The sequence below is a fragment of the Arachis hypogaea genome, chromosome 12, assembly GCF_003086295.3.
Source record: "Arachis hypogaea cultivar Tifrunner chromosome 12, arahy.Tifrunner.gnm2.J5K5, whole genome shotgun sequence".
In the NCBI taxonomy this organism is placed as follows: Eukaryota; Viridiplantae; Streptophyta; class Magnoliopsida; order Fabales; family Fabaceae; genus Arachis; species Arachis hypogaea.
Window position 1 is genome coordinate 111,248,986 of NC_092047.1, and position 12,811 is coordinate 111,261,796.

General features: G+C 28.6%; 1 protein-coding gene across 2 annotated transcripts; it reads left to right on the forward strand.

The window, feature by feature from the left end:
* The first annotated feature begins 3,775 nt into the window (after positions 1 to 3,775).
* On the forward strand, positions 3,776 to 8,014 carry LOC112730554 (uncharacterized). 2 transcript variants are annotated; one of them, XR_011869218.1, is made up of 3 exons: positions 3,776 to 3,806; positions 3,910 to 3,971; positions 7,086 to 8,014. XR_011869218.1 is itself a non-coding variant. In XM_072210470.1 (3 exons), exon 3 carries the CDS (start codon positions 6,716 to 6,718, stop codon positions 7,874 to 7,876), a length of 1,161 nt encoding a protein of 386 aa, XP_072066571.1. In that variant the 5' UTR covers positions 3,776 to 3,806; positions 3,910 to 3,971; positions 5,980 to 6,715; the 3' UTR covers positions 7,877 to 8,014. The 2 variants fall into 2 exon arrangements, 1 of the variants encoding a protein (XP_072066571.1); XM_072210470.1 differs by having other exon boundaries at positions 5,980 to 8,014.
* The last annotated feature ends 4,797 nt before the right edge of the window (positions 8,015 to 12,811 follow it).

The following is a 12,811-nucleotide window of genomic DNA, read 5'->3' on the forward strand; positions in this document are numbered from 1 at the left end:
ACAATAACACTCTCTTTTGACAAAAGGAGAACATTTAAACTACAATAATTTTCTTTGAGAATTAAACCACGTATATTTAATAAATTGAAGGATAATTCTCTAAGTTATATGCTGATGTTTTCTAAGGATGTACAAAGATCTCTATTTAAGGATGCTTGTACTAAATTCAATTGCTTATACTTGTTAGGTAATAAATCTCAAGCTATTACAGCATTCAAAGAGTATAAGCTGTACATGGAGAAATAAACTGGTTGTGTCTTAAAGGCTTTATAAACAGATTGAGGCATAGAATTTTTATCAAAAAAAATTACTGACTTTCTTACTGGTTAAGGAATTCAACACAGAAAATCCTGTGCATACACTCACCAACAACAAGGGAGTGTGGAGAGGAGATATAGGCACATAACAGAAGTTGATTTGTCCCTTTTATCTACTGCATCACTACCAATGTCATTTAGGGAAGATGCTATCTCCACTGCTGTGTTCATCATTAATAGGCTTCCAACAAAAATTCTACAAAATAAAAGCCCTTTTGAGGCTTTGTATGGTAAAATTCTAGATTATCACTTAACGAAAGTTTTTGAATGCACTTGTTTTCCATTCTTGAAAAGTAGATCTGAAATCCGATCCAATCCAGTGGTTTGCAAAAAATAGAATCCAATCAAATCCGAATTAGTGCGGTTTGAATCGGTTTTCGGTTTGAATCGAATTGGATGAACGGTTTAATTTGGATTAGTTTAGATTTGAACACCCCTAATTGTAATTACAGATCTTAACGTCTCTAATAATAATAAGGTTTAATTATGCTGTTGGTCCCTATAATTTTGCGAAATTTTTAATTAGATTCCTATACTTTTTTTCTTTTTAATTGAGTCCTTGCACTAAGTTTTATTTTTAATTAGGTCCTTATACTTTTTTTTCCTTTTATTTGGGTTCTTGTACCAATTTTTTTTCTTGATTGAGTCCGTATATAATTAAACCAATTACTGTTAAGATGGACCTAATTGAAAAAAAAAATTAGTGCAAAGACCCAATTAAAAAGAAAAAAAAGTATAGGGATCTAATTGAAAATTTTGCAAAACTATAAGGACTAACAGAGTAATTAAACCTAATAATAATAATAATAATAATAATAATAATAATAATAATAATAATAATAGGAATTTAAATTCATAGCAAAGTTATTATTATCTTTGTCATTATACCACTTCTTTTAAAAGTTTAAACTATAAAAAAAGGTAACATAGATAGTTATATTCAAAAAATCTAGAGTTGGATCATTAGTGAATTTTAAAAGTGAAAACAAAAATAGTATAAGATAAATAAAAAAATCTATACAAAAATAAATATAACCGTTCATACTATCTCATTCTGTCAGTTTAAATTAAAAAAAAAATTATTTCATGACGAATACAAAACTGAGACATGCTACTTTCAGTATATAATTTATTTTACTTTATATGTGGGAGAGAGGAAAAATTATTATGATGCATGTACTAATAGAATTTAGAGTAAGTAAAAATTTTTCTATTATATATGTGTAATGTTAACTTTAAGAACTCTAAATATAAATATTATGAAAATGATATGATTTTTCTTTTATTTTTGACAAGCAAGAGATTATGATATTGACCATTTAATACTTTATTCACTCTAAAAGTTAAAGATATATACCATGTGAATTCAAATTTACTCCAAATCTAATGTTACTTGCTTCCATGAAGAGAAAAAATGTTTTTATATATTCTGTGTATATCTTTTGTTTTTGTTTACTTCTAAAACAAGAGGAAAAGAATAAAAAAAGTATGGTGTCTATTTCATGGAATAAAAAATGCTAACTGTTAGGCAAGGTATAGAATAAAATTAAGTTGAATATTTGAATTATCATTATTAGCAATAAAAGATTAGATTACAACTTTACACGAGACGAATATGTTTTTCTTAAATTATCAGAATATTAACCAGCCAATTAATAATAATACAAATAAGATGGGCCCTTAAAATTGAAACTGGAAACTCATCTAATAAAATTATGATTGGAGAAACTAAGTTGGGTTGGTCTAATGGTTAATTCATTAGTTTGCTTAAGTAAGTGTCAAATTCAAATTCTGTCTTATACATACAGCAACCCATTGACCAATAACAAATTTTTAAATAAAGCTCAGTACCGCGGCAAATTAGTCTTTAATCTTTATAAGTAATTTATGTCTTGTGAATTTGCAAGACAATGCGATCTAGTTACACATTTATATATATTATTTTTAAAATTATTATTAAAGTAAAATTAAATTTCATTAACGTGTGTAACAATTTCCGTTATACGTACATATGCATGCAAGGGTCTATTCACACGTAACTAAGAAGGGGGACACTTAGATAAAGATGTTAAAAATGTCTTTTTTTTAAAGATATTTTTTAAAAAATTAAAATTTAATATATATAATTAATTAAACTGTGTTATTTTTATTAAAATTAGACTAGACAAATTAATTTAGTCAAAAAATTAATAAATTAAATTTTAAATCAGTCTAAATTAATATTTTTTTTATAAAAAATGACTATAATATCCCTAATTAAAATATCCCTATATATATATATATATATATATATATATATATATATATATATATATATATATATATATATATATATATTAAAAACTCTAAATCCTAATCCTATGACGACGGAAGAAAAAAAAAGGGATAGAATTTAGAATTTTTAAAATTAATATATATATAATAAGAGTATTTTAATCATTTTCTATAATAGGGGTATTGTAATCATTTTTTATAAAAAATAATATTAATTTAGACCGATTCAAAATTTGATTAACTATTTTTTGGTCAAATTAATTTATCTGCCTAATTTTGACAAAAAATAATACGATTTAATCGATTATATGTGTTAAATTTTAATTATTAAAAAATATTTAAAAAAAAAAATATTTTAGACGTCTTTATTAAAACGTCCCATCTAAAAATACTTGCTAATTTTTGTGTAACTTTTATTCTTTTACCTTTTATGTTGGGAAGAAAGAATAAAATAAAATTTGTTGCTTGACTATGTGTGTCATACTTTAATGCAATGCATTCTAGCTGGCTATTACGCAAGGTATAATCATTATCCAAAATAATATTACAAGGCTATAAAAATTTCTTTTTCTTTTGATTGGGAATTATTGAAGAGAGTATATTAATAACAGAAGAGTATTAAAGAATTAACAGATTTTATAATTTATAGTTATCAATTAGTCAATAATAATATTTTTAATAGTATAAAATTATATTTAATGATATAAGAATATTTATTTATTTTTATTAATTAATTACTGACCAAATTTTAATAAAAATATTAGTCTCTAGACTTTCTCTTAATAATAATCCTTTGATAATATTATATTCTAAAATTAAAACCCAGAATATATGCATTTAAATGTGACATCTTTTAATTTTCTAAACTAACATTAAAGATTGATGTGATCAAGCTAGATTATATTTCTTCATAATTATCTTTTTGATAGGAAAGAGAATAAGGTGTTGACCATTAATATATTACTCTTAAAATTAATAATAGAATGTGTGCGTGATTTTAGAATTATTCCAAAATTATCGTAACTTGACATTAAATTATCTCTTCATACTTACAAACATGTTGCTTGCGTATGACATGGTCTTACTGTACAAACATCCTTAAAGATGCCTTTGTAATACTTCATTGTTACTATAGTCTCTATATATTATCCCTATATATAGCATGATGATTGCACATTACTGTTACAACAAAAATTAAATTATTTATCATATAGTGTAAGTGTGTGACCATCATCCCTCCTTCCCTCTCAATTTAATTCTTATTCTAACTTTTAATTATTGTCTTTAATGTCTTTTCATTTCCTCTTTCCATTGTCAGCTTATAAATCAGAAGAAATTCGAAAAGCAAAAACTTGTGTGTAGATTAATTTGCATTGTAAGGTATGCCATTCTATTACTTAATTACTGTTACTAACTAGCATTGCCAATTTATATCTCTTACATATTCTAAATTTTCATATTTAATTTTCTAGCATTTTCATCTCTTAAATATTCTATGATAAAAGTGTTAGTATTGATTAAATTTTCAAATCTCAATTATGTTTAGTATGTTACTTTCGTTATAATTTTAAGAATTATGTTAACATCCAACATTTCATAACCCAGGGTAATTATCTATTATTGGAATATGATTTGTTGACACTTGACATAAAATGAAAACATTTGGAATTATTAGTAAATTACTTCTACGAGAGCTGCCAGGGGTCAGCAGATTTTACAATTTGTAACTATTAATTAGTTATTATTAGTATTTTTAATAGTATGAGATTATATTTAATGGTGTAAGATTACTCACTTTTTTTACTAATTAAATATTAACCAAATTTTAATAAAAATACTGGTCCTCTAAACTTTCTCTTCTATATTGTACCACAAATCCAAACAATACTTACAGATTAATATTTTCTTTTTATTTTTTTTAAAAGTTATTATTCTTTTCTTTTAAACAATTGAATGGTTGAAATACTACTCTTTTTTTTCCCCTTGATCTCAAGGTGAAAATATTGGCATTCTTCAAACTTATTAATAAAAACCCAATCAACTTTACTATAACTTTTTCTCTACACAAGCTTTAATTAATTTTAATTTTTAATTAATATATAAAAGTTACTTTGTCATAACTTTAAATCAAGACACTTGCTTTTCAAAATTAAACTCTTAATAGCCATTACTAACATTATTAACGGACTCATCTTTAAATATTTTTTAGGTTTGATTTAGTAAAATTTTTATTTTTAAAAAATTATTATAGTATCTATATTTAGTAAACTAAATTAAAAAAAATAACTTTTAATAAATTCAAACAATAATTATATTTAATAAAATAATTTTTAAAATTTAAAAATACTATAATAGACACAAATATAATACCTAAATTTAGAAATTAATTAATATATAAAATTATATTATACTTTTTAATTTTGATAAACCCAATCTAACTTTGAAAAATTACATTTTAAGTATTTTAATTTTTTTTTAATTTTTTAAAATTACAAACACAAACAAATAACTTTTTTTATTTATCAAATACAAAATGAAAAATTTATACTTTTCAAAAACACGAGGACCTCTTTAAAATCTTTTATCAAACTAAGTGTAAATAAAGAGCACTATACACTTTATTAGGTAGACAAATTTTAATTTTTAACTTTATTATGTTTTATATAAAAATAATTGAGATTTAAAAGGATAACCTATTAATAAGGTTAACTATATTTGTTTTAGAATTTTCAAATAGATTATATATTAATAAAAAAATAAAAAAAATTCAAAATTCATAACTTGTTACTTTATTTATTACCTCTAGTAGGATGACATTTTTTAAAGAACGTACGTCCGATATTTAGAATACATTAGCATTTGACATTATGATTTATGAAAGAATATTTAATTTTAAGAAACGAAAGATGCTTAACTTATTAAACCGAGCACACAAAATTATATTACGGTAATGTTAGAAAAATAAAAAAATAAATATTAAATAAAATAAATTTTAATTAATTTTGACTAATTTATTTTGGTTCTCAAATATTTTTTATTAGGAGAAGTATAGGATACTAATATATTATCTGCTAACTTATTGTCAATAATAATTAATTATTATATTTTAAATACATGTATAAAAAGACACATCCAAAAAATATATCTATAAAAATATTTTTATTAGACACATCCACAAAGACACTTCTATTAAATACAGTTATAAATAAGAGTTGACAGAAATATGGTTGGTAACATAGCGGGATTGTTTTTATTATATCATACAAACGAAAAAGTATAAAAAATGTTAAATAAAGAACAATTTTAAACTGTATTTGCAATATTATTCAACTTTTTTTTTCCCGCTAAAAGTTTTCCTCTTCAATTACGTCCGTACTGATGCATACAGCAGAGTGATGGAGATCTTTCCGGCGTCCGTACTATTAGTATGGAACAAATGTGAGATACGTGTTTTGGTTTTACTAAGCCTGTTATGGCAAGTTATCCTGATCATATGTGGTCCAATGAGAAAACACAAAAGAGGTGGTATCAAAGGTGTGATCCTAAACTTTGTTGTTTGGGTGACATATTTGACCACAGATTAGTTAGCAACTGTAGCATTGGGGATCCTTGCCACGAACCAAATAGAGGTTGACAAGTCCAATTCTAAAAGAGAGAGCAAAGACCAATTTCTTCAAGCATTATGGGCACCTTTTCTGTTATTGCATCTTGGTGGCCCTGACACAATCACTGCTTATGCCTTGGAAGACAACACCTTATGGTTAAGGCACTTGTTTGGTCTAATTGTCCAAGTTAGTATTGCATTCTACATCTTTCTAAGGTCATGGGGCAACAATGCACTAACATTTGTGGCCATTCCGGTGTTTGTCTTCGGAATCATTAAGTACTCTGAGAGAAATTGGGTTCTAAGGCCTGCTACCACCGACCAATTTAGGAAGTCTTTGCCTTCAAATGTCACGCTACAAATCCCAAATTCAGATCACATCCGTAGGGACCCTGAATTGGAATGTATTCACAAAGGATATTCTTTGTTTCCTCTAGTCAAACGTCTTTATGCAAATCTAGGCACAGACCCTCTAGATTTACCTAAAAGCTTTAATTTGGTAAAAGAATGTGTGCTTGAGATGAAACCAGCAGCCCATGCCTTTAAAGTGGTGCAAGTGCAACTTGGGTTTTTATTTGATGTGCTCTACACAAAGGCCTCTATAATTTATACCAAAAAAGGTCTCTTTCTAAGATTGGTGAGTGCTTTATCCATAACATGTGCAGTGGTTGCATTCATTCTTGTGATTCATGGTGATAATGCCTACTCAAGGGTTGATGTTGATATAACATATGTTTTGTTTATTGGGGCAATCTTTCTTGAGCTTTATGCATTTTTTGCCATTACTTTGTCTGATTGGACAATGTGTTGGCTAACCAAAAGAGAGAGGAGGAGTTGTTTGCTAAACTTAATGTACTCTTCCATTTCTCGCTTTCGATCAATTTTATCAGGCAGTAAAGACAAGTTATACATGAGTCAACTCAGCCTGATGGATCTTTGCTCAAAAGAGACAACCAGATCTTGCATTGAAGACTACTTGTTCAGCAAAATCTTACCCTTGGAATTTAATCTGCTCCGTAATGAGCGAGTGGAAGAGGTGGATACCGATATGAAAGAAGTTATATTTAAAGAACTAATAGAAGCTATTCAATATGGTAAGAATCAAGATGAAAGGAATAGTTTAGCAGAAACTGTGCTTACAGGTCATGTTATAACAGAGATTGTGTACCACTCCACTAGTCCTAGTCCTGGTGAGGAAGGCAAACGCAAACGTGAAACATGCAAGAAGATATCTGATTATCTATTCTATATATTGCTTCAACACCCTTCCATGTTGCCTCCATGGATTGGTGGTATTGAATATATCCAAGACACCATCAATCATGCCCAAGAGTTATGTCATCATGCAAAGTCTCCTGCTCAAGCTGCTCAAATTCTAATGCAATATGTGAATACGAAACATGATGGACTGAAAAATCGCAAGTCACTGTTATATGCATTTTCCAATGAAGATAAGCCAAGTTTTGCAGACTTGGATGAGCTACATGGTTTCTGGTTAAATATCTTGATCTCCGGTTCACATGCTCAACAACTACCAAGTGGAGGGGAATTCCTTACTCATGTTAGTCTTCTCATGACGGATCATTTTCTAAGTGAAATCTTGTCGGGAAATCAAACTTCAGACAGCGATGATGGCTCCGAGGAAAGAGAGGTGCGGATGAGGGATGGGCAAGAGCCATAAACCACAAACCAGCATCTCCACATTCTGCTTTTCAGGCTCTCTAGTTCTGGTTTGCGGTTCTTGTCACACAAAAACATACATAGTTCATTAGTAATGTACATACTACAAATATTATATATCATTCTTTTTGTTATTGTATATCCTCCACCAGTATTATATTTGTTATGCACGTTTTTTTTCGGTTTGTACATCACATTCATTTTTTGAACAACAAAAATTCTAACAATTTCATAATTAACATGACAGGAACAAGATACACATAACATCGTTATGAGTTTTAGAGAAATTTGTATTGCATAACATTCGTTTTTTTTTTATACTTAATCAATATGAGGAGTGTCAGGGCACTGATCCTGAGCTCTTGCTCCATTGAAGAACTTCCACAGCTCAAAGGAATCATATGAAGGTAAGCCTTACCCCATACTGTCCTTTGGTAAATGTTGTCAGAGTTGTTCATATTCCAAAATGCTTATCTGTGTTACAGTATCTATCACTTTAGAAATGTGGTACATTTATAACTCAAAATAGTAGTGTCACGTACTCAATGTTTTCGGATACATTACCAGATTCTTAAAAATGATCGATGATAAAGTATGCAGAGAGTATTATATTTTAAATTAAATTTGTAAACTCTGCATAGCATGCAATAATCATCAGTTGGTATTTCAGTTTCACCGTTGTCGCAATATAAGGTTGTCAATCTCAGCAGCTAATAAAGGACACACATCAACCGAATATTTTGAAGAGTTCAAAGTTTGACATGTTCATGATATTTTGGCTGGTTTTAGTCCACATTTTCTTTGCAATTTCTTTTATTTCTACCTCTTGTTTTTGTTGCACTGCACTATCTCCTACGTAGAACATATTAACGGGGTACTGCTTCTTGTATTTCCAATTTCTACCACTTAAGCTTAGGATTTTGCCTTCCCTTCTTTTATATATGAATCCCTGCTAGGGAGACAATGGAGTATTTGAAAAATGTGTATTTATTTAGCCCAATATGAATTAAAAAATAAACATCCAGAGGAAAATACTACTAATTTCTCAAACACAATACACTCATATTATCCAGAATAACCATTTAGGTACCAGACATAATCAACATCTGATATCCTATTGAATCGAACATCCCTAAACCCCATTGTACACATTATATAGATATTTCATTGGCTCCCTATACTTCCTCTTTATATATATATATTGAAGTACTTAAGTTAGAGGGAAATAATGAGTGGTTTTGATGTGCACAAAATGTTAATGGAATTATGAATGCAATGCTTTTTTGAAAATTTATTGGGGATGCCTAGCATCTATTTTTGGAGAGGTAAGAGTAAAACTAATTTTTGTAATTTTAATTTGTTTAATTGCTGGTCCTAAAATCAATTCTTACTTCTATGATTCATCATGAGAAAAGTGATAATTTGTTAATTTCTATCATATTTATATGAAATATTAATTGATCATACAAATTTCTGGTAAATCAAGAATTCATCTTTCTGTTATTGACCCATTTTTCATGTCTAAACAGATGAGCATGGAATCTAGCAGAGGAAAGTGCTGATTCAAGCTTTCTGCTTTTTATAACAAAGCTCCAGTTTACAAATAAAATTGTTGCCTGTTGAGCTACTTCCGATTTGGCAAACATTTTATTTATGAAAAGTATAGAGTACTAATATACGATCTGTTAATTTATTGTCAACAATAATTTATTATTATATTTTAATTATAATTAGTATTGACATATATAAGGAGACACATTCACAAAAACAGTTCCATTAGACACAGTCATAAAAAAAGATATTTTCTATTACACACATTTATAAAAATACTTCTATTAAATACAATCATAAACAAAAATTAGCAGAAATTAGTAGAATCCTTATTAGTTATGTAGCGGGATTGATTTATTTAATATCTATTAAACTATGAGCGTCAGTAGTGTATCCTTGCACGACTATGTCTATTTGCTTGGTTTGCTTTTTTTTTTTCCCTTTTGGTTTCACTCTATTTGCTTGGATAATGCTTCACGTTTCAGTTGACAAACACTGCTTGTGCTCTGAACACTTATTATTATTAGGGATGCTATACATCCAATTATTTTTTTATCCAAATTCATTTAAGTAGGCTAAATACTAACAAAAATCACTCTCATTAAAAGAGCGTGATTACACGCGCTTCTTCTTCTCACGCTCGTTTACGCATGGAGCGTTTTCTTTGCCTTCTTCTTCGCCTTCCTCCTCCTCCGATCCTTTCTTGTGTTCCTTTGTTTTTTCTTATCGTCATTCTTTTGTTGTTGTTGCTGCTGTATTTTTTTTCCTCATTCTTTTTCTGGTGAAGAAGCGGTAGAAGGTGAGGATAAATATTTTTTAAATTGTACAAAATAAAAATGAACCGAAATTATATTCAAAATGAACCAAAAATTAAATTCAGGATGTAAACTTGTTTCAAAATAAACACGGACTAAATGCACCTTATTTAAATCTAGAATGAACCGAAATTACTTAATGATTACGACACACAAACTTAATTCGAAAATAAACACACAAACAAAATTGACTCATGAACAAAAATACATCCAAATCCATCAAGTGATTTTGTAGCATTATGTGTTTCTTCATCTTTATTTGATTAGATGAACAAGAAAAGAAAAGAAGAACATGATGAGAAATTTTAAGAAATTTTTTCTTCTCGTTTCTTCTTTTTTTGATTTTTCTTCTCTTTTTCTTGGTTTTATTCCTCTCAATAAAGTGAAATAAGAAGAATCATAAAAAAATAATTCACTCAGAAAAAAATCGAAATTATATTCAGAAATGAACTGAAATTATATTCAGAATGAACTGAAAATTAAATTCAGAATGTAAACTCATTTCAAAACAAGCATAGACCAAGTGCACCTTATTTAAATTAAATCCAAGATGAACTGAAATTATTTAATGATTGCAACACACGAACTCAATTTGAAAACAAGCACACAAACAAAAATTGAATCATGAACAAAAAATGAGAAAAGAAGAAAAATGAGGAGGAAGAAGAGGAGGAGGTGGTGGTGGTGGTGACGACGACGGTAACAAAAGTGAAAAATAATAAAAAATGAAGAGAAGAAGAAGAAGACGTAGCATCAGGGGTGAAGAAGAAGAACGTAATCATTAAGTAATTTCAATTCATTTTGGATTTAAATAAGGTGCATTTAGTCTATGCTTGTTTTGAATATAATTTCGGTTCATTCTAAATATAATTTTAGTTTATTATGAATATAATTTTGGCTCATTTCTATTCTGCATAATTCAAAACTCTTTCTTCTTACCTTTTACTGCTTCTTTACCAGGGAGAAAAAGAGGAAAAGAAAAAAAAAATATATATTGAAATAAATAAAATTATTTATTTCAACAAGTGGTATCAGAGCCATTCATAATTTAGTCATTGAAAATATTCAGTTTATTTTTTATTATCATCGAATCAATATATATATGTTGTTCACGTTATGAAATTGTTCTCTCATTACTTTAACAATCTGGTCCGTCTCATATATTAGATATGGAACTACCGCACCTTTTATCACATTAATGTCGTGACTAAACCACGACAATCACCATCCTAATATACTTAACGACATAGATCAAATTTGGATGAGTAATATAGAAATTACATGCCAAGTGATCTCATGCATGTCTATTTCTAGCTGGTCTAACTTTAAAACTTTATTGAGATCAAACACAATATAAATATTGCAAAATGAACATTTCACATAACATGAAATAAACCATCAACTTAATTCTACAGAAAAATGATTCAATATCTGTCATATGACATATAGCATAAAATAAACTCCCACTTAAACCAAGGCATCACAATTATTGACACCCATCCGAGCAGTGTGCTCATGAAAGACTTTAGGGATCAATTCCTTGGTTAATGAGTCTACTAGCATGTACTCTGTTCCTATATGTTCTATGAAAATCTATTTTTCTTGAATTTTCTCCTTGACAACTAAGAACTTGATGTCTATATGCTTCGATTTTGTCAAGTTCTTGTTGTTGTTGCAATATAATACTGCTGACTTGTTGTCACAGAATATCTTTAATAGATTTTCAATATCATCTACTATACAAAACTCAGTGACAAAGTTTCGCAACCATAGGTCATGTTTGGATGCCTCAAAGCAAGCAACATATTCTGCCTTCATTGTTGAGGAAGCTACAAGAGTCTGTTTGTTAGACTTCCATGTAATAGCTCCTCCAGCCAAAATGAAGATACAGCCTGAAGTAGAGCGTCTACTGTCTTGGCATCCCGCAAAATCGGAATCAGAATACCCAATGATCTCCAAATTTTTTTTATCTCCGATAAGTAATGACGAACGGATTTTGGACGGTTTAGAATTTCACTAATGAAATCTCGTTGTAAAGTATATTTTCTAAACCAATCACTAATCCTTTCATACAAAAAGTTGTTTGTCACAAGTACAAACCCCTAAAATTTATAAACCGAAGTATTTAAACCTCGGGTCGTTCTCCCTAGGACTTACAATGAAGTGTCTTGTTATCGGTTATGAGTTATTTTGGGGTTTTGGATAAGAAGCATGAAAAGTAAATGGCAATGAAAATAAACTAACAACTATAAAAGGCTCTTGGCAAGGTATGAAAATTAGAAGTCTTATCCTAGTTATCCTTTTCAATTGTGATGAGACTTGTTCATTGCTACCACTTAGTTAACCCTCACTAATTAAAGGAAAGTCAAGTGGATGAATCAATTTGATTTCTCAAGTCCTAATCAACTCCTAAAGGAATGACTAGCTTTAGAGGCTTTCAAATCAATTAGCAATCTCTCCAATTATCAATCAACAAAGGAATTAGATAACTCAAGCGTCACTAATTACTCTACCTAGGCCAAGAGGAACAAAATCTACACTAAAATCCAACCAAGCATTTCATCAAACAC

Coding starts and splice junctions, on each gene's coding strand:
- LOC112730554 (XM_072210470.1), top strand. CDS start 6,716: ATGAAACCAGCAGCCCATGCCTTTAAAGTGGTGCAAGTGCAACTTGGG.